The sequence below is a fragment of the Castor canadensis genome, chromosome 14, assembly GCF_047511655.1.
Source record: "Castor canadensis chromosome 14, mCasCan1.hap1v2, whole genome shotgun sequence".
Classification (NCBI taxonomy): domain Eukaryota; kingdom Metazoa; phylum Chordata; class Mammalia; order Rodentia; family Castoridae; genus Castor; species Castor canadensis.
In genome coordinates, this window is record NC_133399.1 from 48,917,006 (window position 1) to 48,944,416 (window position 27,411).

The window sequence follows — 27,411 nt, forward strand, 5'->3', positions numbered from 1 at the left end:
AGGATGTATCAGAGTCCCAAGTCTTTGTCCAAATGAACTGAAGGTACATACAAAAAGAAGTCTGCACATGGATGTTTACAGCAGCTTTATTCCTAGCTTTCTTCCAAAACATGGACATCCAACACATCCTTCACAGAGTGATGGACAGCTAAGGGCAGTGGCACGAAACTGTAATCTCAGCACTTGAGAATGAGGCAGGAGAATCATGAGTTCCAGACCAGCCTGGGCTACACAATGAGACACATCTCAAAAAAAAAAAAAAAAATTCCATTGGGTGATAAACTGTGTCAGTCCAGACAATAGAGTATTCACTCCACAAAGGAGCAATCAAGCCATGAAAACACAAAAGGAACTTCAAAGCATGCTACCTCAACATGCATGGAAGAAGCTAATCTCTGAAACACACACATACATCAGGCACATCCTGGTCAAATTACTCAAAACCAGAGGTAAATCTAGATGGAAATCACAAATACGGCTGGCAAAGACCTCCTGTTCAAGGCATGCATGCTGGATATTTCTGACAGAATGTGCACTGAGAGCACCCACCAGACTCTGGCACCCCAGCCCCTGGCACTGCTCTCCATCCCACAACACCATCAGCATGCAAGGACTGGGTCCCCAACTCTTGAGACTCAACTTTCCTCTGCCTCAATCCCACATCCAGGCCATGGTCACCTACTAGGAGGCAGCCTGCCAGCTCTGTTTCTGCCTGCACTGTCTGCAGCCCCTAGGAGAGCTATGAGAAATACAGACCTCCACAGTAAGAACAAACTTTGGCTCTCACCTTCAGTTCCCCTATTCCCCACCCCACACCCCTGCCTCCCCTTGCAGTATGCCCCGCTCTGTCCCCCTAGTTCCAGGGCCCTCTTCTCTTCTGTCCCTTCCACCTGCTGCTTCACCAGCTCCTGGCAAGAAACCAGTGTTCTTCAGGTTTCAGCTGAACCTATTTTCAGAGGTGGACCTGGCCCCGTACGCCATCAACATGTGACTGCATTCTCCCTCCACATTCTCCCGTGAAGACCACCCTCAGCGACCTCAGTCATGTGCCTCCAGGCACATCTCTGTGGTGGAGTTAGACTCTGCCCCAGATCCGTGAAGGGGCAAGAGTCCTCCATGACAGGACAAGAATGGCATCAATTCCCCAACACCGCCAGATCTAGCACAAGACACCCTGGGCTTCAAACCAAGTTTAATAAATAAAACAGCAAAGGGGCAAAGGCAGGTGCACTTCACAGTGTGGTCCTCAGTGGGGCGAGGGACAGTTGAGTCCAGCTGCAGAGGCTCGAACACAGCACCACTCTGCCAACACCAGGGCAGGAGATGCCTGCCCCAAGGACCCCACTCTGACTTGTAAACACCAACATAAATAAAACGAGGGAGGCCAAAAAGAGGACAAGGATCCCCAGCCATCTTGCTGGGATGCCTCTAACAGAAATAAGACCTACAGGGCCATGGGCAGGCTGGAGGCCAGACTTGGTGTCTGTCACAGGTGATGGCCAGCACTTCTGGAGCTCCCTGCCCTGGTACAAGGTACAGGGGAAAAAGGAAAGGGTTAGTCACCATCATCATCTCCTCCCTCACGCAGGGCTGCTGAAGGCCCCAGCCCAACCGACCTACACACAGGGTCGGGGAGGATGAGGGAGGCAGGAGGCAGATGGGGGCATAAAGTGCGGCTTTTCCTGAAGTGGAGATGGCAGAAGGCAGGGTGGGCCAGGCAGCGAGGTATATGGCTCTGTGCCCCAGGAGTCCAGCACTGAGCAGCAGCTGTCCAGCTCCACCGAGTGTAGGGAAATAGATCAAGCCCTGCTGAAGGTGCCCAGGCAGAGGCTGCTGGTATGGGCACGGGTCCTGCCTGTCCCCCAAGGGGCAGTGCCACCTGCCCTTGCCTCTGCTGGCTGAAAGGGGCTAAGTGGCTGGCTCTGCCCTGCGTCCCAAGGGACAGGTCCTCTCTGCACCTGGCTGCCCAGTGGATCCCACAGTGAGGTGGCAGCCTGGGGTGGGTGGTAATGCCGGGCACTGAGACCCGGGGTCTGCATGGCCCTGGGTCCAGTCTGTGCAAGGGGCAAGGGCAGCAACCCAGCCACTTCACCGGGTCCCGTCGTGTTCTGAAGCAGAGAAGGTGCCCCTTGAGGCCTGTGTAGGGGAGGGTCAGGAAGACTGACAGGCAAGCCTGGCAGCAGCGCCACACCCGCCTGTGGCCAGGGATCAACAGGTCATCACATTGCAGCTAGGAGAAACCAAGAGAACGAGGTCAGCAGGCTCAGCAGATTCGGGCATGTGGGTCTCTCATGAGGCTCCCAACCTCGCCTCCCCAACTAAAGAACCAAATTTCTGTAGTGCCTGGACAAAGCTCCGCAGGCCGAGCACAGCATGCCTGGGAAGGGGTGTGGGTGGGGCAGGGGAGGGAGGGGAGCCTGGCACTGCCCCTATTTGTACCTTTTTGGATTTTGAACCATATGAATGTATTACCTAGTCAAAAAATAAAAAGGCAATTAATGGTAGAGAATGAAACTAAATAAGCAGCTGCTGCAGCCACTCAACAGGGTGGCTACCTCAGGCCTTGGGGCAAACTGCTGGCCTCACTCCCTCCTGCTGGCCTGTTGCGGGCAGCATCTCAGTGGGATGGATGACAGGGAGGGTGGCACTCACTGTGACAAGGGCTCTGAGTGCAGCGGAGGGGCCGGGCACACCGGGTGGCCAGCCAGGAAGGGATTCACATCCCCAATGCCAATGAGTCCAAACTCAGTGACCGACAAGGCCACCTGTGCTGGGGCCACAGGCTCCTCAGGGTCCCCACTCAGATCCACGTGGCTGGACATAAGCGGCAGTTCCTCAGGCAGGGCGAAGTCCACAGCAAGCCTTGGGCTGGCATTCGGTTGCGAAGTAGCTGGGGCTGATGTATACTCAGCTGGGTCAGTCAGGGCAGGGGGCTGCTGGGGCAGGGGCACAGTGGGGGGCTCATCCAGCTGTTGGAAGGGGCAGAGCCCTGACTCCAAGGATGGGAGACCATCAGAGCCCACTCCAGGCTGACCAAGACCACTGGCCATGTTATCCACACTCAGCGGCTCTGTGGAGAACACAAGTAGAGACCAGTCCAAGCAGGGACAGCAGACGCCACAGCCCTGCATGGGTCCCAAGAGCCCACGTGCTGTTCCTGCCTCAGCTCTCACTTGTACAGGGTCCCTGCCTGGCCTCCTGGAAAAATGCTTCCACACAAACATGTAAAACACAGACACAAGAGGCCAGCCACAGTGGACTCTGCGGACCAGGAGAAAAACCCAGTCCAAGAAAGCTGTAAGATTAAGTGAGTGGGTCACACCCTCTACTTTCAAAACCACATGACACAACGGATTCAGAAGACTCTTCAGAACCCAAGACTCTATTGAGTAAGGTGAATATGGGATTTTGTGGAACTTCTGTCTAACATGTGCTACAAGGGTACAGCACAAAATTTTAGGAACCAGGCAGACATGGATGCCCTTCTAGACAAACCATGCAACCAGCCAGACTCTGGAAACAAGATGTCTCAACCAACTCAACCGAACAAACAGACCCAAGAAGCAAAGGATCCTTGCTCACCATCCCTCGGGTGAGCCACCATCAAAAGCTTTTCAAAGGATCTGTCTGAGGCACTGTCTGGCTCCCTTGTGAACCTGGGCCCAGGACAGACACTGAGGAAGGCTGAAAACACTCCTGTCCTCCCATGTGGCCTGTTAAGGGCTAAGCCCCACCTGGGGCAGACTAATGACAGGCATGACCCATGTCTACCAACACAACTCATGGGCTCAGCGGCATTCTAGACCAGCTCTCGACCACCGAGATGTCCACTGCTCATTGCAGGGACTGACCCAGGGCAAGCATAGAGCCCGGCCTCTCCCAGTCCCTAGCCATTGCCTTCTGCACTCACCGGTGTGCACCCCTGCCAGGGGTTCCTGATCAGGGCGGGTGCGGGTGGTGCCATCAGGGTCAAGGCCATCCAGGTCTTGGTCAGTGTCTCTGTGGAGAAAGAGCTGTGAGGGGCAGAAAGCAAGGAGGACAGGTGCCTTCACCCTAAAGGGGCCGCCCAGGTGCCCCACCACACCCACCCCAGCCACTACCAACATTACTGCTGAGGAGAGCATGCACGCACGTGGTTCCAGACGAGACAAACTTCCTCCGGCCCAGCCTTGTCTGCTGGGCAAAGTAGTCATAGCGCTCAGATTTCTTCCACAGGTAGTAGTATTCCACGCACTCCCCCACCGACCGTGTGCGTACCTGTGGGGAGGGGCAGGCATCCTCTCAGCTCCATGGACAGTCATGGGTTACATGGATGGGCTCAGCACCCATCCACTCATACAGCTGGAACCCCCAGTGCCCAGGATCACTTGCAGCCCCATACTCCTAATCCTCCTCCTTACTGCAGGTCTTAGGCATCACTTCCTACCCCAAGACCCCATTGTGGGCCCCAGCTGCCTAGCCAGGAACCCTTCTTTTTTTTTACCCCCCATTATCATATCATTGTTGTGCTGGGAGTGCATTGTGACATATACAAAAGTTCTTACAATATATCGTAGTTGAATTCACCCCCTCCATCATTCTTCTTTATCCGCCCCCTCTCCAGGGGCCCCTCTTTTCCTCTGTGATACCAATTCCACAAATAATCCAGGGTCCCTTTCCAGCATCCACCTCCTGCACCCCAGAACTGAACTCCCAGGAACAGATGGCATCCACCTCAACCTGCTCTTCATGGGTCCAAGCATGGGGTAGTAATGGCAAGCCCTGACTTCACGATCATCATGGACAGAGCCCCCAGCCAGAAAAAACAACATGTAAGCCAAGGGACCCTGAACACCTAGTGTCACTCAAACACTGATTTGAGAAAATCACCTGAGTGTACTCAAAATCATACTTATGAAATGGCAAGAGAAAGCTAAGGATGTACACAGGAGGCAGCGACAGCACAACACACACACAGGCTCATATTCGGCCACTGGTTTGTCTGTCAGGCAGATGCACACCCCATGGCTCATCTCAGACACTCTAGGCTGTACTGCAGCTAGAACTGCAGATGGCCTCTGACTCACATGCCTACTCTAGATCAGCACAGTGCTGACATGTGGCACCTCACAAGAGGCTCAGCACTGACCCTCCAGGACCTCTGTCCTGCCAGGGTGATGCAGGCAGCCTCTCTGGTGGCTCTTTCCAAGGGCTAGGTGGTTCTTTGGGGGCCATTTGCTCCTCACTGCATCCTAGACAACACGTGAACAGAGAAGTGCACAACCACCAGGAACCTTTCATCTAAAGAGTCCTGCTTACATCGATCTACCATTTGATCCAGCAATACCACTCTTGGGGATATACCCAAAAGACTGTTACTCCAGAGGCACCTGCACACCCATGTTTATTGCAGCATTATTCACAATAGCCAAGTTATGGAAACAGCCAAGATGCCCCACCACTGAAGAATGGATTAAGAAAATGTGGTATCTATACACAATGGAATTTTATGCAGCCATGAAGAAGAACAAAATGTTATCATTCGCTGGTAAATGGATGGAATTGGAGAACATCATTCTGAGTGAGGTTAGCCTGGCCCAAAAGACCAAAAATCGTATGTTCTCCCTCATATGTGGACATTAGATCAAGGGCAAACACAACAAGGGGATTAGACTATGAGCACATGATAAAAGCGAGAGCACACAAGGAAGGGATGAGGATAGGTAAGACACCTAAAAAACTAGCTAGTATTTGTTGCCCTTAACACAGAGAAACTAAAGCAGATACCTTAAAGCAACTGAGGCCAATAGGAAAAGGGGAATAGGTACTAGAGAAAAGGTTAGATCAAAAAGAATTAACCTAGAAGGTAACACCCACACACAGGAAATCAATGTGAGTCAATGCCCTGTATAGCTATCCTTATCTCAACCAGCAAAAACCCTTGTTCCTTCCTTTTATTGCTTATACTCTCTCTACAACAAAATTAGAAATAACGGCAAAATAGTTTCTGCTGGGTACTGGGGGGGGGGGAGAGGGAGGGGGCGGAGTGGGTGGTAAGGGAGGGGGTGGGGGCAGGGGGGAGAAATGACCCAAGCCTTGTATGCACATATGAATAATGAAAGAAAAATGAAAAATAAATAAATAAATAAAGAGTCCTGCTTAGAGCAGCAAACACACCAAGAGGCTATGCAGTTCAGAGAGCCTCAGGCCCATGTCTGACAGGAGGGTCAAGTGCTGCCGCTGGCCAGCACCAATACAATCACCCCAACTTCAATCCTGTCCTGTGCCAGCTCCAGGCATCATCTCCTCACCACAACCCACAGAAAAGGGCAGCAAGGCCCTATGTGATCATGTCTCTAGGACACAAAGCTGGCATAGGAGCCAGGCCTGCCAGCCCTAAAAGGATCCAACAACCAGCAGAGACTAGGGAGAGGCACAGACAACTACAGCCAGAGGGCCAGCACTGCCAAGGGCTGACTTGGAAATTATCACCCAAGAAGTCAAAGGGCCAGGGGCACTGCTGTAGGATAAGCAGAGACTCCCAGAGGACGCCCATCTAGGAAAGGACAGAAGAACCAGTATCCTTGTCCTTATCCCCACACCATTAGGCACTAAGCCAACAGACTCTACTCTGAAGACACAAAAGTGACAGGGAAAATGCCCATGATCATAGGGTAAAATGTGAGCCAGGCACAACTACAAGAGTTCACCTTTCAGCAGATCAGTTCCCAAAACTGGTCAACCTTGTTCTTTGAGGACGGGAAAGGGACCCAGTGAAGATAGCCAAGGAAACCAGAGTGAGACACTGATGAGCACACAGGGAGGCAGAGGTGGCGAGCCCAGTCCTCTCATGGAGTTACCAGCCTGAGCCCCTCTGTGCACCCTTACCTTGTTGGCCTGTATCAGGTGGAAGTTCTTCCCGTGAACACGGAAGCCGTGCTCGAAGTTCCTGCGCTCCTCCTCACTCCAGGCACAGAGCCCGTCTGCAAACGGAGCGTGTTGGTCAGCGGACCCAGTGGGCACCAGGGGACAGTGAGGGGAGCCCGGGACTGTGGCTCACCTCGAATCACCTTCACATTGAACCTCAGCCTTCGCAGGGCCTCCTCCACATTGAAATTACATTTCACCAACTCATACAGTGCCTGAGAAAAGAACAGTTCACTGTTCCCACCTGTCCACCAGAGTCCAACAACAGGGCAACTGCACCACCTCCCAGGGCAACAGGAGCACCTGCACAACCCTCTTGGGAACCACGGGGGCATCTACTCCCCTCCCTGCTGAGTGTCCATCCTGGGCTGCTGTATCCTCTCAATCTGGCACAGCCCCACAAGCCTGACCAGTCCCTCACTGTTTCCAGGTGACATCAGTCAAGCCATCTGCATGGGCACTGCACCTGCAGCCCTGCCCAGCACAGTGGTCCATACCTGCTCACTGTCTTTTACGGTCTCACCCTCTGGGAGCTGAGAGCCAGCCATCTCATGCCATCTCCGCTTCACTGCCCTGTACAGGAACTCCTCTACCTCCCTCTCTGGGAGGATGTTGGGGACCCAGAGCAGCTGGTCTTCATTCTCATAGACTGTGCAGGAAGAGGGCGAGGGTCAAGTGGTGGGCACTGGCTCCCGCCTATGCCAGGAGAGCTGGGATGGTCATCTCAGCTACTCCCATCAGGGAGGGTATCCACTCTCCACACACTGCAACCTAGATCACCACTTCCTAGTCGCATGCTGTTCAGAGTAAAGAATAGGTCCAGGCTAGGTGCTGTGGCCTATACCTATAATCCCAGCTACTCAAAACATGGAAATTGGAAGGATCAAGGTTCAAGACCAGCCCAGGCAAAAAGTTAGCAAGATCCCCATCTCAACCAACCACCAAGGTAGACATGGTAGTGCACACCTGTCACCCAGCTACACCGAAGGTCATAGGTAGGAGGATCATGGTCTGAGGCTAGCTAGCCCCAGGCAAAAATAAGAAACCCTGACTAAAAAATTACTAAAACAAAAAAGGGTTAAGGGCATGGTTCAAGTAGTAGAGACCCTGAGTTCAAACCCCAGTACCACCAAAAACAAAGAAAAAAGAATGAGTCCAGGGCTTGCTCTGGGCACTCAAGGAAAGAACAGGAGGCTATGGCTCAGGGTGGCAGTGGGCGCCTGACCCAGGCAAGGACATTAGAGGCAGCTCTGGGGAAGGGATTAAGAAAGGAGCACTCGAAGTGAGACTGGCTTAAAGCTGCAATCACAGAGCTCATGAAAGGGGTGCTGTCCACCCAGGGCAGGGGCTCTCCTGGTCACTGGTACATCCCGACAGGGTCCTACAAGCATTGCAAGAGGCACCTCACTTGGGTAGACATCTCATGCACAGCAGTGGGCTAGGGAAAGAGATAAAATAAAGAGGTGGAGGAAAAGCAGTAATCGGCTTCCTCAGGGAGGGGCAGCACCTCTGGGGATGGACATGAAGGCCAGGGCTGGGACAGCCCCAAGAGCCAGCACCTCACAGCAATCTAGGACAGAGTCACAGGGACCAAAACCTAAACCAACAACTGAAAACAAACAAGGCCAACCAGAGCAATGGCAGGTAACACACTCCATAAAACTGTTGTCACTAGACAGTGCCATGGGGCCAGAACCATGGACACCTGGCAGAGTTCTCTCTAAGTGCCAACAGCCCAGGGAACAGGTACAGGTAGCACGGCAATGTCTTCCCTCCAACAGTCCCTCTTCACAGCTAAGTAGAGGTGACCAGGTCAGGAAAGGAGCACAGATAAAATCTGAAGAGATGACAGCCAAGAATGTTCCAGATACCACCTCAATCCCAGAAAGTCACGAAAAACATAAAGAAAAGTAAGGATATGTGTGAACAGGCACACCATCATTGAAATGCTAGAAGAAAAACAAGAACAAGTCTTATGTACATTTGGGAAAAAGGGGGCTATCTCATCTGATGAAGACTGTACAGAAATCTCATGGACTCATCACACCTTAACACAAACACACTGTCCCTGAGATGGGCACAAGGTAAGGACAGACACAAATCTGACACTTAACAGAACCACAGCGCCAAAAAGACAATGGACAACTGACCCAGCATGGAAAGAGAAAGCTCTGCTCCTACAGTAAGAAAATATTCTTCAGAAAAATGAAAGTGAAATTCCAGATACTCAGGAGGTGGAGATTGAGAGGATTGTGGTTCAAGGCCAGCCCACACAAAAAGTTAGCAAGACCATCTCAACGAAAGTGTTCCACTATGTCCAGCCTTCTGCACAACGCAGCCCTGCTGCCACTCTGCATATGCACACCCAGGACAACCACAAAAGTGCTGTCAGGGCTGTTTGGGGGTCAGGGATAAATGCTGAGAAGACAGGTAACTAGGACTGACTATGGAAGGACAACACTTCATGAACAAGAGGAGGCTCCTTCCTAATGCAAGGTTGGTGTCACATCTGCAAACCAGTCAGTGAGATGCACCTCATGAACAAAACAAGAAAAATCCCAACATGATACAGCAAAACAAGCATCTGATGAAACTCCACTCGTGCACAGCCAAACAAAAACATCAACAACAGGACAGAAGGGGGCTATCTCATCTGATGAAGACTGTACAGAAATCTCATGGACTCATCACACCTCACTGTCCCTGAGATGGGCACAAGGTAAGGACATTCCCTGCTCCCCTGACACCCTGACTTGGACCAACAGGTATAGTGAGCCAGGAAAAAGAAGAGATAACAAAGACTACAAGGAGGGAAGCCAAACTCTCCTTAGTAAATAATATGACTGGGTACATAAAAAATATGAAAGAATCTACAAAGTATTAAAATTAGGAATTTAGTACAGTCACTAATAAGGTAAGTCACTAATAAGGTGCATTTCTACCAGCAAGAATCAAGGTGAAAATTAAAACACTGTAAATGCTCTTATAGTAGCATCAATTAGTACCAGACTCCTACCCTGAAAACTACAAAACACTGCTAACATTGAAGAGCTGAACAGGAAAGTAAACAATGTTCATGGACTGGAATGAGCAATAGTGTTAATAAATCAGTTCTCCCCAACTTAACCCAGACTCAACGCAAGCTTCATCAAAACCCCAACAGGTAATCTTAACCTGCATAAAATGAAATCTAACACACTGGAGGAGATGCAGCTGTCACACTCATTGTAAACCTGCAATAGTTAAGACAGCACAGCCATGGTTCAGGGTCAGACAAAAGACCAATAGGACAGAGCCTCAGAAAAACCTGCACTTTACAGACACCAGATTTATGACAAAAGCACCATGCTACTCAGTTGGGGCAGAACGTACCTTTGCCATGTATAGTGCCAGAGCAAATGCGCTTCCCTATGGAATGAAGCGCCCTGGCCCTCACCTCCTGGCATCACTAAAAACCAACTCAAGCCGGGCACCAATGGCTCACATCTATAATCCTAGCTACTCAGGAGGCAGAGAGCAGGAGGACCATGGTTCAGACATTCCAGGCAAACAGTTTATGAGACCCTATCTCGAAAATACCCATCACAAAAAGGGTTTGGGGAGTGGCTCAAAGTGAAGACCCTGAGTTCAAGCCCCAGAACGGAAAAAAAAACCTCAATTAGCACACTGCCTGACATATAAAAGGGAAGGCAGCAAAGCCTCCAGAGGAAACAGGTTCTTTTCAAGACCATGAATCTGTTTTCATGTTCTATGAAAACAGACTGACATGTTGTACTATATTAAAATTAAAGACACAGGGATGAGAGTCAAAGGGCAAGACATGAACTAGAAGAAACATCAGTAGTGCAGAGTCAACCCAGGACTGTGTCCAAAACATGTAAACAACCCCCACAGATCAGAGAGAAAGAGACAACCCAAGCTGGAAATGAGGACACCAAAGACAACATTCAAATGGCCAGTGAGAGCCAGGCACAGGGCACAGTGGATGGCACAGGGCACAGTGGATCACACCTGTAATCCCAGCACCCAGGAAGCTGAGGCAGGAGGATCAAGAGTACCAGGCCAGCCTGGGCCACATAGCAAGGTTTCGTCTCAAAAGAAAAAAAAAGCCACACCCACCAGAAGGGCTCAGATCCACAAGAACAGATAAAGTCAAATTCTAAGAAAGATGTGGAGAAACTGGAATGCCTAACTAAGCTGTGGTGGAAAACAAGCAGAACCACCTACAATGCACCAACTAGCTATTCACCCAATGCCAGTGTGTACATCCACTGAAGACACCCAGCTGGAGACAACCATGATCCCAACCAAGGGACAAGCAAAAAGGAACACAATACAGCATGAAAGATACATCATGTGGACAGAGTCCACAGCCATAACACCAAGTAAGACCACGGAATCAGGAGGCCATGGCTGCTCCCGGCAGGGCTAAACATTGGCAGAGCTTGCTATGAGGGTAAGCAGGACAGGAAAAAGGCCCAGATGATGTTCTGAAGCTGGGCTCTACACTGAGGTCCACACAGAAGTTCAACACAAGTACCATGCTGGAAGGGCACCCCTGTGGCCCTCTGGCCCTGAGGCTAGGCAGGCACATCCCACACACACCCCACGTCCCAACCCCTGATCCTGGGAGAGTCCCTGTCTCTGACCATTCATGTTCCTGTGTCTGTCCCTTGTCATCTCATCCCCACTGCTGAATCATGTGAGACATGCTTCCTGACAGGGGCAGCCCAAGCCCTGAAGCACAGGGAAAAAAGGTCAGACACAAGGCAAAGGCAAGTGACCTCCCATATATACAGAGAAGAGGGCTCCAAACCAAAGGGAAACACAAACAAATGTTGCATTGAAGGGATAGAAAGCACCCTGGAGAGAAATGAAGTAGGTCAGAGAGACCCAGGACAACAGAGAATAACTGTGCCAGACATCAACCCAATGAGGGCTGAGATGAGCCCAGACCCAGAGTTCAGGGCACCAGCACAGGGTAAGAGGCTGAGGGAAGATGGCAGGTTAGCACCCAGCCTGTACAGGGGCAGCAGGCACTGGTGATGGTGCTAGGAAGAACAGGGCCATGTGAACCAAGGCCGGCACAGGGAACAGGACCACAGGGCCCAGGCTCAGAAACACTGAACCCCACTCACAGACAGCAAGCAAGAGCTTGGCCTCAGCCCACTGCTTGACCTAGCTTAGATTCTCTCCAAGGATCTAACATCCAGCCAGTTCATCCCCTACAGCCAAACACAGCTGGACTGGGTTTCGCTTCTGCTTCCCCGGGACCCCACTTACTTTTCTCGCTGTGTCGGTTCAGGTGCAGGCTGCTAAGGTCAGCTTGGAACTGAGGCCCCACCATGATCTCCTGCATAGGTAAAGGCAACGGCCAGGGTCAGGGCACAGGGAGACCTCTAGCCACTAAAGCACTGCTGTGAGCTCCAGGCAGACGGCCGCTAACCAGATCCGTCCATATGCCCAGTTCTGCACTCTCAGGGGGAGGCAGGAACCTGGGTATGGTGGGAGAAACAGAACATCCTGCTGCCCAGTCTAACAGGCCCTAGACAAGATGCCAGTCCACATTGCTAGGGCATAGTTAGACCTCTGGGACAGCTGTACGAGCACAGCCCCAGGCCCAAGACCCTGCAGCTGGAATTCAGCCCATCTTGGGAGCCACAGCAGCCATCGCAAAGAAGGAACAGAAACCCACTCAGGGGTTCCCGAAGTCAGGATGTCCCTAGACCTGAGTGATGGCATAGCCTCGCACCTTCTTACACTTGTTGGCAGGAAGAGAGTCCTCCTCAGTGTCGGAGGAAGCTGAAGAGCTAGGATCTTTATCTTCATTACCCAGAAAGCGGGCTGCAGAAAAGGGAAGGTAGTGAGTTACATCCCTGGCACTGCGTGTGTCAACCCTGCTCTTGTGGTACTGGTGGGCAGGTCCCAAGCTCCCTGCCTGCAGCCCACATATCTGCCACCGTGACCCCTCCTTAAGCACAGGACCAGAACCATCCATGAAGGGACATCTCCACTGCCAGGGACAGGAGAGGCAGGCAGGCAGGAGAGGCAGTTCTGACAGCCTGGGGTTGCTATCCGGTACCTGCTCAGGTACTGCCACATACCCTCCCGGTTTGAACCAAATCGACTATACAGGACAGCCCACACCTGGGCCAACAACACATAATGTAGCACACACTGCTGCACTGGCCAAGGCCCTGTATGCACGTCACAGAGCCTGGCATTGGGGCTACAGTGCAAAAAAGGACAGGGACACCTACACCCGCTCTGGTTAGGAAAGAGGCTAGAGGCTTCATGGCATGTGACGGATGGGGTGAGGTCATCAGCCGAGGACTGTGTCTCTTCCTCCTCTTCCCCTGAAAGCAAGTCCTTCGCTATTTGTTCCTTTTAACAAGAAAAGTAAAGAAAATGTGCAGTTTGCTTTATTTGAAGTGCACCAAAATCACACCACCAGTAACACGTCACTATGAGCAGACCTCCCAGGAGCACCTTGTGTACTGTGTACTGTCATTCCCACACTGGAGATGAGAGAGGGAGATGTAAGGCCAGGCTGATCATAGGTAGGGAGACAAGAGGGGGCCGCAACTGCTGCCCCCCCAGCTCTTGGGTCTATCTGCATGTTTTGTGTTCAGTTTCCCTAATGCAGCCCCCACCTGACCTCAGGGCATTCCAGCTCCCTTCCTGGCTGCATTTCTCCAGGACAGCCTCTGGTCTCCCTCCTGTCCACCCACAACAGAACCCAACTGGCCTATCACCATTGCCCCTCTTCCCTGGGCAGTTGGTCATAGTAGCTATGCCAGTTACAACACTGGGGAGACAAGCAGCCCTCAGACTGTTCTCGTGCTTGCTGATCACATACCTCCCCCATCTGCTGTGGTGTCCCCTCCTGCTGACCTCTCAGCCAGGGGCGGCCAGGGACCACATGCAAACCCCCTCTACACTGCAGCCAGTTCCTTCCAGCCAGACTGGAGCCCTGTGGAAATCCCATCTGTGCTAGGCACTTCCAGGAGCAGCCCCCCAACTCACCTTGTCCAGTGTCATGTCTGGGAGGTTGGGAGTTGCATTACCGCTCTCACTCTCCTGCTCTGAGATGGGGTCTGATGCCTCGTATCCATAGAGTGCTAGCAGCTCATCGAGAGGCATGTCACTGCTCTGGAAGGGAGGGTCAGGGCCCTGTCAGGAGGGCTGAACAGCCTGGAAGTGCTGGTCCCCCTCCTCTGCTTGAGCCTTTCTGGCCACCATAACCAGGACCCCTTGTCACACCCTCAACAAGTCTCCATGTGGCAGTACTGCCAGCCAGCCCTAGGCCCAGCCTGCATTCAGGATAGGCAGAGGAGACACCTGAGCCAGGGTGTCTCAGGGACAGGTGTGGTCACTATCCTGCACAGGCCTGTGTGGAATTCCTGTGCCAGGATGGTTTGACATTTAACTATCTACTATCAAAACTCATGAAATCTGTGAGTCAAAGGGGAAAAACAAATCAGAAGGCGACACATGGTAAAATCCAACATCCATTCCTGATTTAAAAAAAAAAAAAACAGTAAACTAAGTAAACAGACGGATGCTTCAAATAATGGAGACTCTATCAAGCAACACCAGCAGCACAGCAGTGCCCAGCAGTGCCCAGAGCACTGTGGTCAGCTATGGTCCTGATGCTGTGGTCTATGTACACCACAGGAAACAGAAGCAAAGTGTCAAGGTCCTCTCCTCTCTGCTATTCTCCACTGCCTGTGACCCTGCCTAGGGTCCGGAGCAGATGCCATGCTCACCCCACTCTAAGAAGTCAGCATTGGCTCTCAACTTCCTGGAGGTCCCCTCCCTTTCTTCAGTTGTCAGCACTTGCCTTCCCTGCACCTCAATTTCTGCCCTGACTCATCCCAGGGGTCCAAGAGGGGAGGTGTCTATATGGCCATGGCGGTTTCCAATGCTACCTCTACTGGGAAGCTACGAAGTGTCTGAGACCCTAGGGACCACTGGGGCAGCTCTGATGGCCTGCTCTCACCCCCACCCCAGGCAGCAGCACCAAGATAATATTTCCATTTTCCACTGGGTTGACCCTTGAGACAAAGTGGCAGGGGCAAGTGGCTGTCCAACACAAGCCACAGCAGGTGCATCAGTGTGACAGCAGTCACAGTAACATCCCTCACAGACACAAACATCCTGGCTAAAGTCAGCAACTAGGAAATCTCACCCTGAGCAGACCATTTACTTCACTGTGTAGGAAAAGGGTGGTGCATATGGAATGTGCTGGACACCAAAGTGGGATGGCCACTGCAAGGGCACTGGAGGGATGGTGAGCATGGGGCCACTCTGTTCTTCTGCTTAGAGAGCAGGTAGCAGACAATGCCGTATTATGCCTGGCCAGAAGGGGCCACGACCAACCCACACCAGTCTCCCAGGCAGTAACAGGACTCACAGCTACTTCTGTGCAAAAATGTGGAAAGTGTAACATTCCCCTCTTCTCCCAGATTTCCTTTGGAAAATGGAGTCATTTTTTATCTTCATAAAAATATGCTATTTCTATTAACATGAATCAGGGGGTGGGTTGTTTTTTTGCAATGCTCAGATAGAACCCAGGATCTTGCATGTGCTAAGCCAGTGCTCTGCCACTGAGCAACACCCTAGTCACTGTTGCTTTACATGAGTTAGTGAGAACTCTGTAAATGCCTCCATTTGACTTTTTTTGGGGGGGGGAGAGGGGAGACTGGGGTTTGAACTCAGGGCTTTGTGCTTACAAAGCAAGCACTCTTACTGCTTGAGTCACACCCCCAGTCCACTTTTACTCTGGTTATTTTGGAGATGGGGGTCTTGCAAAACTATCTGCCCAGTTTAGTCTCAAACCAGGATCCTCCCAATCTCAACCTCCCAAGTAGCTAGGATTATAGTTGTGAGTCACTGGGGCCTGGTTGGTTTTGACTTTCAATACAATAAAAGGTGCAAGCTTACCAACACACACAAAGCTCTTCAAGCACCTCTGGAAGAGCACCTCTACAACTTCTGGAAGCAGAAGCGGTTGTGAGACTCAGAGATCTGATTATGCTGGGGAGAGTCCCATGTGGGCCAGCTGGGCAAGAGCCTGAGCTACCACTCCCAGCAAGGTGCCTCGCACTCTGAAAACTCAGGTGCACGCAGCACCAAGCCACACAGAACCCAAATGAGCAGAAGGCAGTGCCCCACCCATACCTGAGAGATGAAGTCCTTGTCCAGCTCTTCCTCGGGCTTATCAGGGCACCTTGAGGCTTCTGCACACCCCTCCCGGAGGCTGTAGTTCTGTGACAAGATCTCTGCAAGGTTGAACTGATGGTCTGCAGAGCCCATGGACACCACTGTAGAGGAGACCCCAGCCAGGTAAGCCTCACCTCACCTGTCCCCACCACCACACAGAGACCAGAGATGTCTTGGGCAGAGAAATGGCAGCCCCACTGTCCCCAAGGACAAAACCTCCAATATTAAGTCTGTGTGCACACTGATGCACAGAAGTCACTCAACAGGGTCAGCCTGTCATGGGGGCACCTCAGAGGTGTGTGATCAGTGGAGAACTGACAGAGGAGCACACACAAACTCTGGGATGTGGGTCAGGATTGCTTAGATTCCTGAACGCTGAGGTCCACAGGGCCCAAGCAGGAGCACATGAAGTAGGCAGGGGCGGGCACCAGTTAGGGGAAAGTGGGAAGAACGGAGGAATTCACAGGCCTGGCTCCATGGCCACATGCAGTGATACCTACAGATCTGTCTGCATGGCCACAGCCTTGTCATATAAAGCAGCTATGCTACAGGCGCAGACCACAAGACAGGGACTATAACTGACAGGTTTTCCCCAAGGACCAGGGTCTCTCCATGACCACATTCAGTTAAGTCAAATTTAAAGCAAGCACACAACAGAAAGTAGCCGGGACTCCACTGAGCCCAAACCAGGGCTGGAACCCAGCACAGCAGGTCCAGCAGTATGCACCATACATTGCCAAGCAGCACGGGACAGCTATGTGCACTCAGCATGGGGGATCAGAGCATGACCACAGCTGCCTCTGCTCCCTTGGCCCCTGTGACCAGTCACTCCTTTGGAGGAGTCCTGTGTGGGGACACAGGGACAATGGGGTGGACACAGCCTTGCTCCTAGCCTACAGCAGCAACCTGATGGCAGAAACCCTCCCCATCCATAACAACTCCTCCTCATACATCCAAAGCCATTGGCCAGAAGGAGGGGACTGGGGACTTTAATGCCATCGGGCAATCTGCCAGCTCAGGGCAGACACAGGACCGCCTCAGCTCATTCTCCCTCAGCCAGCCACCATTCCCAGGACTCCAGAGAGCAAAGAGAGCCCCAACAGCTCTGCACACACCTCCCCTGCACCTTTCCCCTTCAGCCACCAAGGCCCTGGAAGACCTAGGCAGGAGGAATGGGTAAAGAAGGTACCTGCTGTCGTCTGTAAGCTGGGCTCCCTGGGGCACAGGCTGTGTGCAAGGCAGGAGGCCACGCGAGGACTCTGCCTCCCCAGCGAGGAGGCCTGCAAAAGAAGAGAGGCAGGGTTAGCTCAGTGGCCCAGAACCCACTACCGGATCTCACAGCATGGCAGCAAGAGTGGGCAGGGTCAGAGCCAGTTCCTGAGTGATGGCTTCGTATCTGCTGCTAAGGGCTGGAGTCACTGAGAGCAAGGAGGAGCAGGCAGCCACTGCCATGCACCTCTCACAGCAAAGCTATGACATAGATGGACCTGGGAAATACCATGCTCAGTGAGAGAACCAGACACAAAAGGCCCCACAGTGTGAGACTCCAGGTTAGAAAACATACAAAACAGGCGAGTCGAAACAGGAGGTGGAATCATGGTTACCAGAGGCTGGGGGAGGGATGGGATGATGCTTATGGGGACAGGGCTTCCTTTTGGGGTGATGGAAATGTTATGGAACTAGATAGAGGTGGTGGTTGAATGAGTCTGTGAATTTGCTAAAAACTAATTCTATACTTTAAGCTGGCATATTTTATGGTCTATAAATCTACAATATATAAACCAGGAAATGCCAGGCATGGTGGCCAAGTCTATAATCTCAAGTACTAAGGAGGCAGAAACAGGAGGATCGTGAGTTCAAGGCCCTACAGGGCAAAGTTAGTGAGATCGTGTCTCAAAAACAAAATACAAACAAAAAGTCTAAAGGGATAGCCCAAGGGCCTAGATTCCATCCCCAGCACTGGAGGGAGAGGGGTGCAGACAGACAACAGAGGACTGGACAGAGACCAGGAACAGATGGGCTCTCTCAACCTGATGGAGGGCAACTACAAAACCCATAACCACATTTATACTCCATGATCAAAGTTGGGCCCTTTTAGCTGGGCACTAGTGGCTCATGCCTATAATCCTAGCTACTCTGGAGGTAGAGATCAGGAGAATCAAGAGACCCTATCTCAAAAATACCCAATGCAAAAAGGGCTGGCAGAGTGGCTCAAGTGGTAGAGTGCCTGCCTAGCAAGTGTAAGGCCCTGAGTTCAAATCTACCAAAAAAAAAAAAAGTTGGCCCTTTTTCCCCAATAAAAGACATGAGGGCTACTCTTACCACTTCTACCAATAAAGTACCAGAAGGTCTAGTTGATACAAGAAAGTGAAATGAAAGAATCCAGACAGGCGAGAGAAAAGTAAAACTGTCTCTTTGTGCTGTGATATGACTTGTACATACAAACTCTAACTAAAAATTATTTTAACAAATAAATATGTTCAGCAAGGCTGCAGAATACAGGATCAACATCTAAAAATCCATTTTATTTCTATGTACTAGCAATGGACAATCCAAAAACATTAAGAAGAAATTCCATTTACTATAGCATCAAGAGGCCAGAGTATGGTGGCTCACTCATGTACATGTAATCCTAGCTACTTGAGAGGCTGAGATCAGGAAGATCATGGTTCAAAGTCAGCTAAAGCAAAAAGTTAGCAAAACCCCACCTCAACCAATGGATGGATGCAGCAGAACACATCTGCCATCCCAGCTATATGGGCTAACACAAATAGGATCACTGTCTTGGCTGGCCCAAAGACTAACCAACACAAAGAGGGCTGGAATTGTGTCTCCAATGGCACAGAGCCTGCCTAGCAAGCACAAGGCCCTGAGTTCAACCTCCAGGTCCTCCAAAAAACAAATAGTGTTTGCGTGTGTGTGTGTGTCTGTGTGTCTGTGTGTGTATGTATCAAGAGATATGTAAAAGGTATACTCCTTAAGAATAAAGCAGTGCTAAGGAGAGAGGGGCAATAAAGGAGAATGAAGGAGAAGATGAATTTAACTACACTGTAAGCTCTTTTGTAAATGTCATAATGTACCCCAGTATAACAATATGATAATAATAAAAAATAATAGTTTATATAATTATAGATATTACAAATATAATCATAAACATAGTTAATATATTGTCAAATTGCAAGCTGTAAAAGATGTCTATTCATTAGCACATTGTTTTTAATTAAAATATTACATTAAAAATATATTAAATATATTAAAATAAATATAATTTAGTTTAAATACTAAAGTAATAGCATAAAAAAACTGCATAAATGGAAAGACACCTCATGCTCATGGCTTAGAAAAATCATACTATAAGATGGGGACCCTCCCCAGGTAATCTACAGAGTCAACATGATCTCTATCAGAATCCCAGTGGGCTTGGTAGAAATTGACAAGCAAGTTCCAGAAAGCATATGTAAACTCAAGGGACCCATAATAGTCAAAACAATCCTGAACAAGAGCATTCCCAATTTCAAAACTTACTAGAAAGCCACAGTAATCAAAACAGTGTGGTGCTGGTATAAGGACAGGCAAAGAAAGACAGTGAAACAGAACTGAGAATTCAGAAGTAAACACACATTCACAGTCAAATGAATTTTGACAAAGGCACCAAAACAATGCAACAGAGAACAGTCTTATTTAACAAATGGTGCCGGGAACAAAGGAATATGAAAAAGAATGAAGTTGGAAGTTGGACCCTACCTCACCACACCATATGTGAAAAGTAACACAAAATGGATGAGAGACCTAGAGCTGAAACTATAAAACTCTTAGAAGAAAAACCAGGGATAAATATTTGTGAATCTGGATTTGGAATGGTTTCTTAGATAAGATATAAGAAGTACAAGCAACAAAAGGAAAATATACACGAAGAATATTATATGCATATATGAAAATAACACAATGAAATCTCCCATTACTGCACAACTACTATGCACTAATGAAAATGTGGAAAAACAAAGTGAAAACAATGGAGGCAAATACTTGCAAATCATGTATCTGGTAAGGGGTGTGTACATACAATGCTTTCGTACAATAATAAAAAGATAAACAATCCAATTTAAAAATGGACACAGGACCCGAACATGTGTTTCTCCAAAGATACATAAATGACCAACAATACATGAAAAGACACTCTATATCCTATCAGGGAACAGCAACAGCATATCCCCAATTAATGCCACTTCTTAATCACAGAACAGCTACTGCCAAAAAGTGTTGGCAAGAATGTGGACAAACTAGAACCTCACATGCTGCTGATATGACATGGGGCAGCCAGTTTGGGAAACAGTCTGGCAGTTCCTCCAAAGTCAGACACAGTGACACCATGTGACCCAGGATTTCAACTCTAAGAGAAATGAAAACATACATCTACAGTAAAACCTACACATAAATGATCATAGCAAGATTATTCATATAATCGAAAAAAGTAGAAGGCATGCACAGTGGCTCAAGTCTGTAATCCTAGTTACTCAGAAGCCTGAGATCAATTTGAGGCCAGCCTGGGAAAAAAGTTCATGAGACCCCCCCAACTCAACCAAGCTGTGTACAGCGGTATGCATCTGTCATCTAGCTCCATGGCTAGTACAAATAGAAGGATAGCAGTCCAGGCTGGCCAGGGCATAAACCAACACAAGTTGGGAAAACTGGCTATTTACATGCAGAAGACTGAAAACAAACCCCTATCTCTCATGCTGTACGAAAATCAACTCCAAATGGATCAAAGACCTTAATGTAAGACCTAAAACTCTGAAACTGCTATGGGAAAAAACAGGGAAAACTCTGGAAGATAGAGGCATAATTATTTTCTGAATAGGACTCCAGTTGCCCAGTAAATAAGAACAAGAATTGACAAAAGGGACTACATGAAATTTAAAAGTTTCTGCACATCTAAAGAAACAATTAGCAGAATCAAGAGACAACCCACAGAATGGGAGAAAATATTCATCAGCTATTCCACAGATAAAGGGATTAATATCCAGCCAGGTGCCAGTAGCTCACACCTGTAATCCTAGCTACTCAGGAGGCAGAGATCAGGAGAATCGTGGTTCAAAATCAGCCCCAGCAAATACTTTGTGAGATCCTATCTCAGAAAAAACTATCACACAAAGAGTTGGTGGAGTGTCTCAAGGTGTAGGCCCTGTGTTTAAGCCCCAGTACCATTAAAAAAAAAAAAAAAAAGAGGATTAATATCCAGAATATACAAGGTCAGGTGCCAGTGGATCACATCTATAATCCTAGCTACTCAGGAGGCAGATGCCAGGAGAATCACAGTTTGAGGCAGGCCCAGGTAAATAGTTCTCAAGACCCTATGTCGAAAGTACACAAAACAAAAATACTGTACTACTGGTGGAGTAGCTCCAGTAGTAGAGCACCTGCCTAGCAAGCATAAGACCCTGAGTTCAAATCCCAGTACCACCCCCAAAAAAAAAAAATCAGAATATGCAGAGTTCAAAAAACTAAACAGCAGAAGAATGGACAAATGAACATAGTTCTCAAAAACATACAGTTAATAAACACATGTTCAATATGCTTAGCCATAAAGGAATCACAAATCAAAACTACACGAAGATTCCTTTTCACCCCAGTCAGACTGGCCATCATCAAGAAAACAAACAGCAAATGCTGGGGAGGATACACACATACATACCATGGAATATATTCAGCCATAAATAATAATAAAATTATGTCACTTGCAGGAAAATGGATGGAGCATAATGCTGAGATAAACCAAGCCAAGTATCATGCTCTCACTCATTTGTGGCCCTAACCCTAAAATAATGATCATGACAGGCCATGAATGCAAATGTCTGTGGTGGGGCTGGTGGGGGAGGGGAAAGGAAAAGATACTGAGGGCAAAGGGGATTGGAGTACAAATATGTACATATGAAGACAGCATAATGACACCCACCAAACAGTGTTTGAAAAAGCAAGGAAGAGGGAAGAGGGTATGGGAATACAATGACAGGGTGAACTTGTTCAAGGTACGCTGTATGGAATCATCTCAATGAAATCCCCTTGTATTAATTAATATATGACAACTCAAAAAAATTTTAAATTAACCAATGCAAAAGGGCTGGCAGAGTGACTCAAGTGGTAGGGCACTTCCTAGCTAGCATGAGCCCTTCAGTTCATCCCCCAAAACACTCCTCCGCTCACAAAGAGGAAATCATCCTAATCTCTGTATGCTGATAAAAGAGACAAAAACACCACACTAAAGCATTGCTCAGCCAAGAACAGGACAAGCCTCTGGCACATGCTATAGCGTGGAGGGACCTTGGGGACATCATACTCAGTGAGACAACCAGACATACAAGGCCCTACAGTGTGTGACTCCACTGACAGCAAATGTCCAAAACAGGCAAATCCAGAGATAGAAAGCAGATCTGTGGTTAACAGGGACTTCTTTAGAAATGATGAAAATGTAACGGATTATGTTGGTAGTTACACATCTCTGAAAATACTAAAAACCACTGAATCGTACACACTAAAATGGGTGTACTATGTGGCAAATCATACGTCTCAGTAAAGCTGTTGCCAAAAAAAGACTAGAATATTTAATGAAATAAACTCTGAAAACTTGAAAGGAACACTTCACTTACTGGGTCCTCAAGGAAACCTCAGAGGTAGTGTACTCCTTCTCTCCGTAAGAGAAACAAGGAAACCAAAGCTCAGAGAGGGTCAAGTCACGTACCCAAACTCACACAGCAAGTCAAGTCGTACAACTACAAACTCAAGCTCAGACTTAAAAACCCTTACTAGTTGTGTCCTTCTACTGGGGAGCATAAAGGACAGTACCGCACATCAGTATGCAGCAAAAAAGGGAGGCAAGGGAGGCACAAGGTATGACTTGTAGCAACTTAGCAGAGGGCTTCAATGCCCAAGGTGTGTCCCCTGGGAAGACGTGTCAGGAGCCCTCCAGGTTCTAAGAGGGAAGTGATGCACCCAACCACCTTTCAAGGATGTACCCATGGCGACAAAGGGCAGTGAGAAGGGCAGAGGGCAGGGGCCCAGCTGGGGTAGCTACAGGGGCTGGAAGCAGAGAAGGGACACTGTGCTGGCAGCCATGGGGCATGGAATGCCTCTTGCCTTCCTGGAACTGCAGGCTGTCACAGCCCCACAGACTCCCTTGCATGGGCCAATAAGCCACAAAGCTATGGTTAGGATTTCCTAGTAACCTCTAGAATCATCCCTGCATGGGTCTCCCAGACCCCTCTGCATGGTGGAAACAGGGGGTCTCTGGGAAACCTTTCCCATCTCCACCAGGGGACTGGCTCTCTGTTCTTGCAAACAAGAATGTTGACTAATTGGGGGTTGGGGAAAAGACGCCAAATAAGGCTACATTTTAGATGACAGATGAGCAACAGTTCCCACAGACTCACTGAGTGGAATGAATGAGGGAGGTAATATGTCTTCAGGGGCAATGGTCTAGGGTCCCTGGCAGGGTCTGAGGCAGACCTGGCCAGTCTGACTTGCCATCTAAGAGGGACAGTGGGGCCTCAGGCAGAGGAGGGCAGACAACAGCAGCAAAGAAGGGCGGGAAAAGCAGTCAACAGGGAAGCCCCGGGCAGTCTGTTCTCCATGGGCCAGCTAGCTCTGGATCCTCAAGTTCATCTCCAGGAGACCTCAAGCTCCTCAAAACTTACCAGGACCTGCAGACTTACCCAGCCTCCTCAAATACATACACACACACACACACACACACACACACACACACACCTCCGGGCCTGACACCCAGGTGCAGACTCAAATTGTGGGTTCCAGGTCCTCCTTCCATTTAGTCACAACACTCAGGTTGGTCCCATCAGTGTCAAAGGCCAACAAAGCCCAAGCCCTCTGCTGCATCAAGGTGGAAGGAAGAAAAGATGGGGAGCTAGCCAAAGGTATTCCAAGGAACAAAAGGAAGAAAAGGACAAATAGCATTTCAGAGGCTAAATCCCAAAGAAGGGAAGGGTCACAGATCCATCAAGGTCTTTGCGTGCAAAAGAGGCAAGTCTGTCACCCCATCTTCTCTGATACGGAGTACAGGATGGTCTTCTCCCCAGCAGCATCTAATGCCCGCTTACCAGTAATCAGAGCTAAACCAAAACAACACTGCAGCAATTCTACCCTCCCTCCAAGAGGGTGGCTACACCCATACCTCCTGCCCCCATGCTCTTTTCCCTAATCTGGCCAGGCTTGGCACTGTAATGGAGGACTGCAACCTGGCTTTCAAGGCCTGGTCACAGGGTACAATTCCGTTTCCATCTGGCATCTTTTGGAACACAACAGCCACACTGTGAGGAAGCCCAAGCCAACACAGAGAGGTCACATGCATGTGACCCAGCCAACAACCAGCTGTGGGTGGGGCCCACGTTAACTCCAGGCCCAGTCACCAACTGGCTACAACTGCAGGACAGACCCCAAGTGAGAACTGCCTAGCAGAGCCCAGCCAAACCTGAGAACTACAAAACAAAAGAACAAAGCGGCCGCTGTGTTCAAGAAACTGAGTTCAGAGTAACCCACTACACAGTCATCCTCAACTGGAATGACCTCCTCCCAAGGTCCTCCCTGACCTCCCACCACCCACACCCTCTGACAGGCCTCAGCCTTACTCCTCCAATTGAACAGCCATTCTGGGACAACCCGAGAAACAGGTTCCACCTGTCTTCACCCACATAGAGTTACCAGTCTAGTCAGACCCAGATGACAAACAGGGGAACTTATAGAGTACTGAGGGAGAAATCAAGGCACAGGAATGAAGGAAACGGGATGGGGACTCCTCAACTGGGGGTCAGAGACAGCCTGGGAGGTCACCTCTACCAAGAATCAGAGGGAAGCAGAACAGTTCACAGGTACACCTCCAGGCATAGAGCACACGGGGGAAACAGGAGGCAGGGACCATGGAGAGTCACTAGGCCCACACCAGGCTGGGTCACAGTGAAGAGATGCAGTGAAAAGCCAGAGGGTTCATGCAGCAGTGAAAGATGGCAGACTTAGGTTTTCAGAAGATTAACTCAGGGTACTCAAGAACAGGGAGAAGCATTCCGTCTTTTACTGTGGTGCTGCTGATGGTTATTTTGAGGCAAAAACACAACAATTAAGTAGCTAATATTGACCAAGCTCTATTAGGTTACAAATGGTCATTTTTATGGGTTAAAAACAGCTGCATATCAGACATTTCATAAGGTGCAACTTCCACATACAAGACACTATGCCAAGATTCCATGAGCCCTCCCAGCTATGGGAGGTCAACAGTCAACTTCCCACCACTGTCAACCTCCCACTTGAGAAATGAGGAAACTGAGGCTGAGCATTTCTGAGACCTATGCTCCTGGGCCAGAGCATTTCTGAAACATAGACTCCAAGGCCAGAAAAGACCTCCAGGCTGAGGCTGGGGGAGGCTCAACACACTCAGGCCTTGCATTTGCAGCTCCTTCATGATTAGTGGCTCTCTCCACCAGACTTTAAATCCCTCCAGGACAGCCCATCTACTCTACTCACTGTTGGACCCCAGGGCCTAGCAAGGATCCAAACACTGGGGCAAAAAGAGGGAGAAATCCTCAGAAAATCCAATCAATGATGTGAAAGTCAACAGGGCTCCACTCTAAACACAAAACAAGGTAACAGAAGCACCTGGACCCAAGTGCTGTGAACACTTCAGGAGCTCTTCCCAGGAAAGGCAGAAAAGGCAGAAGCAACAGTCCAAATTCGACAGCTCTCAGGGGTACCTGGCTAGTCTGCTGCATGAGGCCAGAGACACAACTAGCTACCTGCCAGGCCACGTATACTGTCTAAATGCCACCTAGCTCCCAGGAGGAAAGCCAGCCATGCCAAGGTCAGGAGCCTCCAGACAGCTACCATGCCTTGTAGACCTGGCTTCTGCCTGCAACTCTCAATGCCAGCCACTGTCCCATGAGGACTCAGTTTCCCTAAGCCTCTAAGAACCCTCTGGATCTGGCCACCCAGCAGAAGACAGGAACCAGCAGGTGAGGTCCAGCCTTACTCCCTGATACCTATACACTCTGACACAAACACGGAGTCTGTTATTGCCCTGAGAAGGTCACTGATGAGAAAGAATGGCCAATCCCGCCCTCCACAACGCTTACACATGTTGAGCCAAGTCATAAACACTCAGTGTAGCCCCATTACCAGGCCAATTTCCAGTTCTGGCTTCCATGAAGCTGTTTGGAGTGGATGGCTTCTCCTCTTTGGGCCTCAGCAGCTTCACCCAAGGTAAAAGGGTCAATCTTAGGAATGTGAACCTGTTCTAACTTCTGTTGGACCAGAGTGCAACATGAGGCAAGTACAGAGCACCATGCACCAAAGAATCACATTTATTCATCTCCCAGAATAGCCATGAACCGAGAGTCGCATTTATCCAGCCCCAGGCAGATCCTGCACCCAACACACATCATCATCTCTCTCCTCACTAGTAGCCTACCTACATGGTGTGGGCAGGTGATAGCAGGTTCTCACTGTCATGTCCGTCATTCCAAAATCAAGAAAGTTCCAAATGCAAAAGTTTCCGTTCCCAGTGGGCCCTACCATGGAGCTATGCGCTATCACTCTTTATTCCAGGTTGTCCTGGGTGAGTCTGATCACACATTTCGGTCCCAAACCCTAACAATTCCTCAAGTCCTAAAAATTCTGGGTTGCAGAACACTGTTGGTCCCACGGATTTTCGAGAAGCAACTCCATGCCGGTGCAGCCGATCTAACTCAGCCTGAGGTCCGCCCAGCAACCACCCACCCGTGGTGCCTGTCTCCAGTCGGGGGTTCAAATAACGCGGGTCTGCCCACTCCATGGGGGCTCGCGGTCTTTGCCATCCCAACCCACACGGCAATCAGCAAAGTTGGTGAGCGGTGGTGTTGAGGCCTCGCGCGCCTGCTCACCGAACGCGCCCCCACCTCACATACCCTCCCCCCGCCCCGGCACCCACTCCCCACCCGGCGTCCCTCCACTCCCCGCGCTCACGCATGCGCACTTCAGTCCGCGATGTGGCAGCCGCGGGGAGGGGGGGGCCCTCGGGCCGGGGGCGGCCGCCGACGAAACCCCGCGCCCCTAACGGCCCAGACAAGCGGGGCGCCCGGGCCCGGTCTCGGGGCTCCAGAGCAAGGGTCTTCGCTCCGGGCCCCGATAGGGCTGGTTCCGGCGACAGGGGCACGGTTACGGGGCGGGGGGCCGGCTCCCCCGGCCCGCTCACTCACCTCCGCCATGGCCGTATGTGCGCGCGGGAGGCGGTGGCCGCGCCAGGAT

General features: G+C 50.0%; 1 protein-coding gene and 1 pseudogene across 2 annotated transcripts; both read right to left on the reverse strand.

Moving 5' to 3' along the window:
* Positions 1 to 839: 839 nt before the first annotated feature.
* Positions 840 to 2,039, reverse strand: LOC141416264 (uncharacterized; annotated as a pseudogene).
* Positions 1,656 to 27,411, reverse strand: Mier2 (MIER family member 2). 2 transcript variants are annotated; one of them, XM_074054461.1, is made up of 15 exons: positions 27,363 to 27,411; positions 17,321 to 17,411; positions 16,090 to 16,232; positions 13,933 to 14,058; positions 13,167 to 13,290; positions 12,659 to 12,750; positions 12,190 to 12,259; positions 7,404 to 7,555; positions 7,040 to 7,121; positions 6,868 to 6,962; positions 4,133 to 4,257; positions 3,911 to 3,999; positions 2,653 to 3,070; positions 2,440 to 2,472; positions 1,656 to 2,230 (listed from the first exon to the last, which is right to left on the reverse strand). In XM_074054461.1, exons 1-14 carry the CDS (start codon positions 27,369 to 27,371, stop codon positions 2,469 to 2,471), a joined length of 1,620 nt encoding a protein of 539 aa, XP_073910562.1. In that variant the 5' UTR covers positions 27,372 to 27,411; the 3' UTR covers positions 1,656 to 2,230; positions 2,440 to 2,468. The 2 variants fall into 2 exon arrangements, with proteins under 2 accessions (XP_073910562.1, XP_020018873.2); XM_020163284.2 differs by lacking the exon at positions 2,440 to 2,472.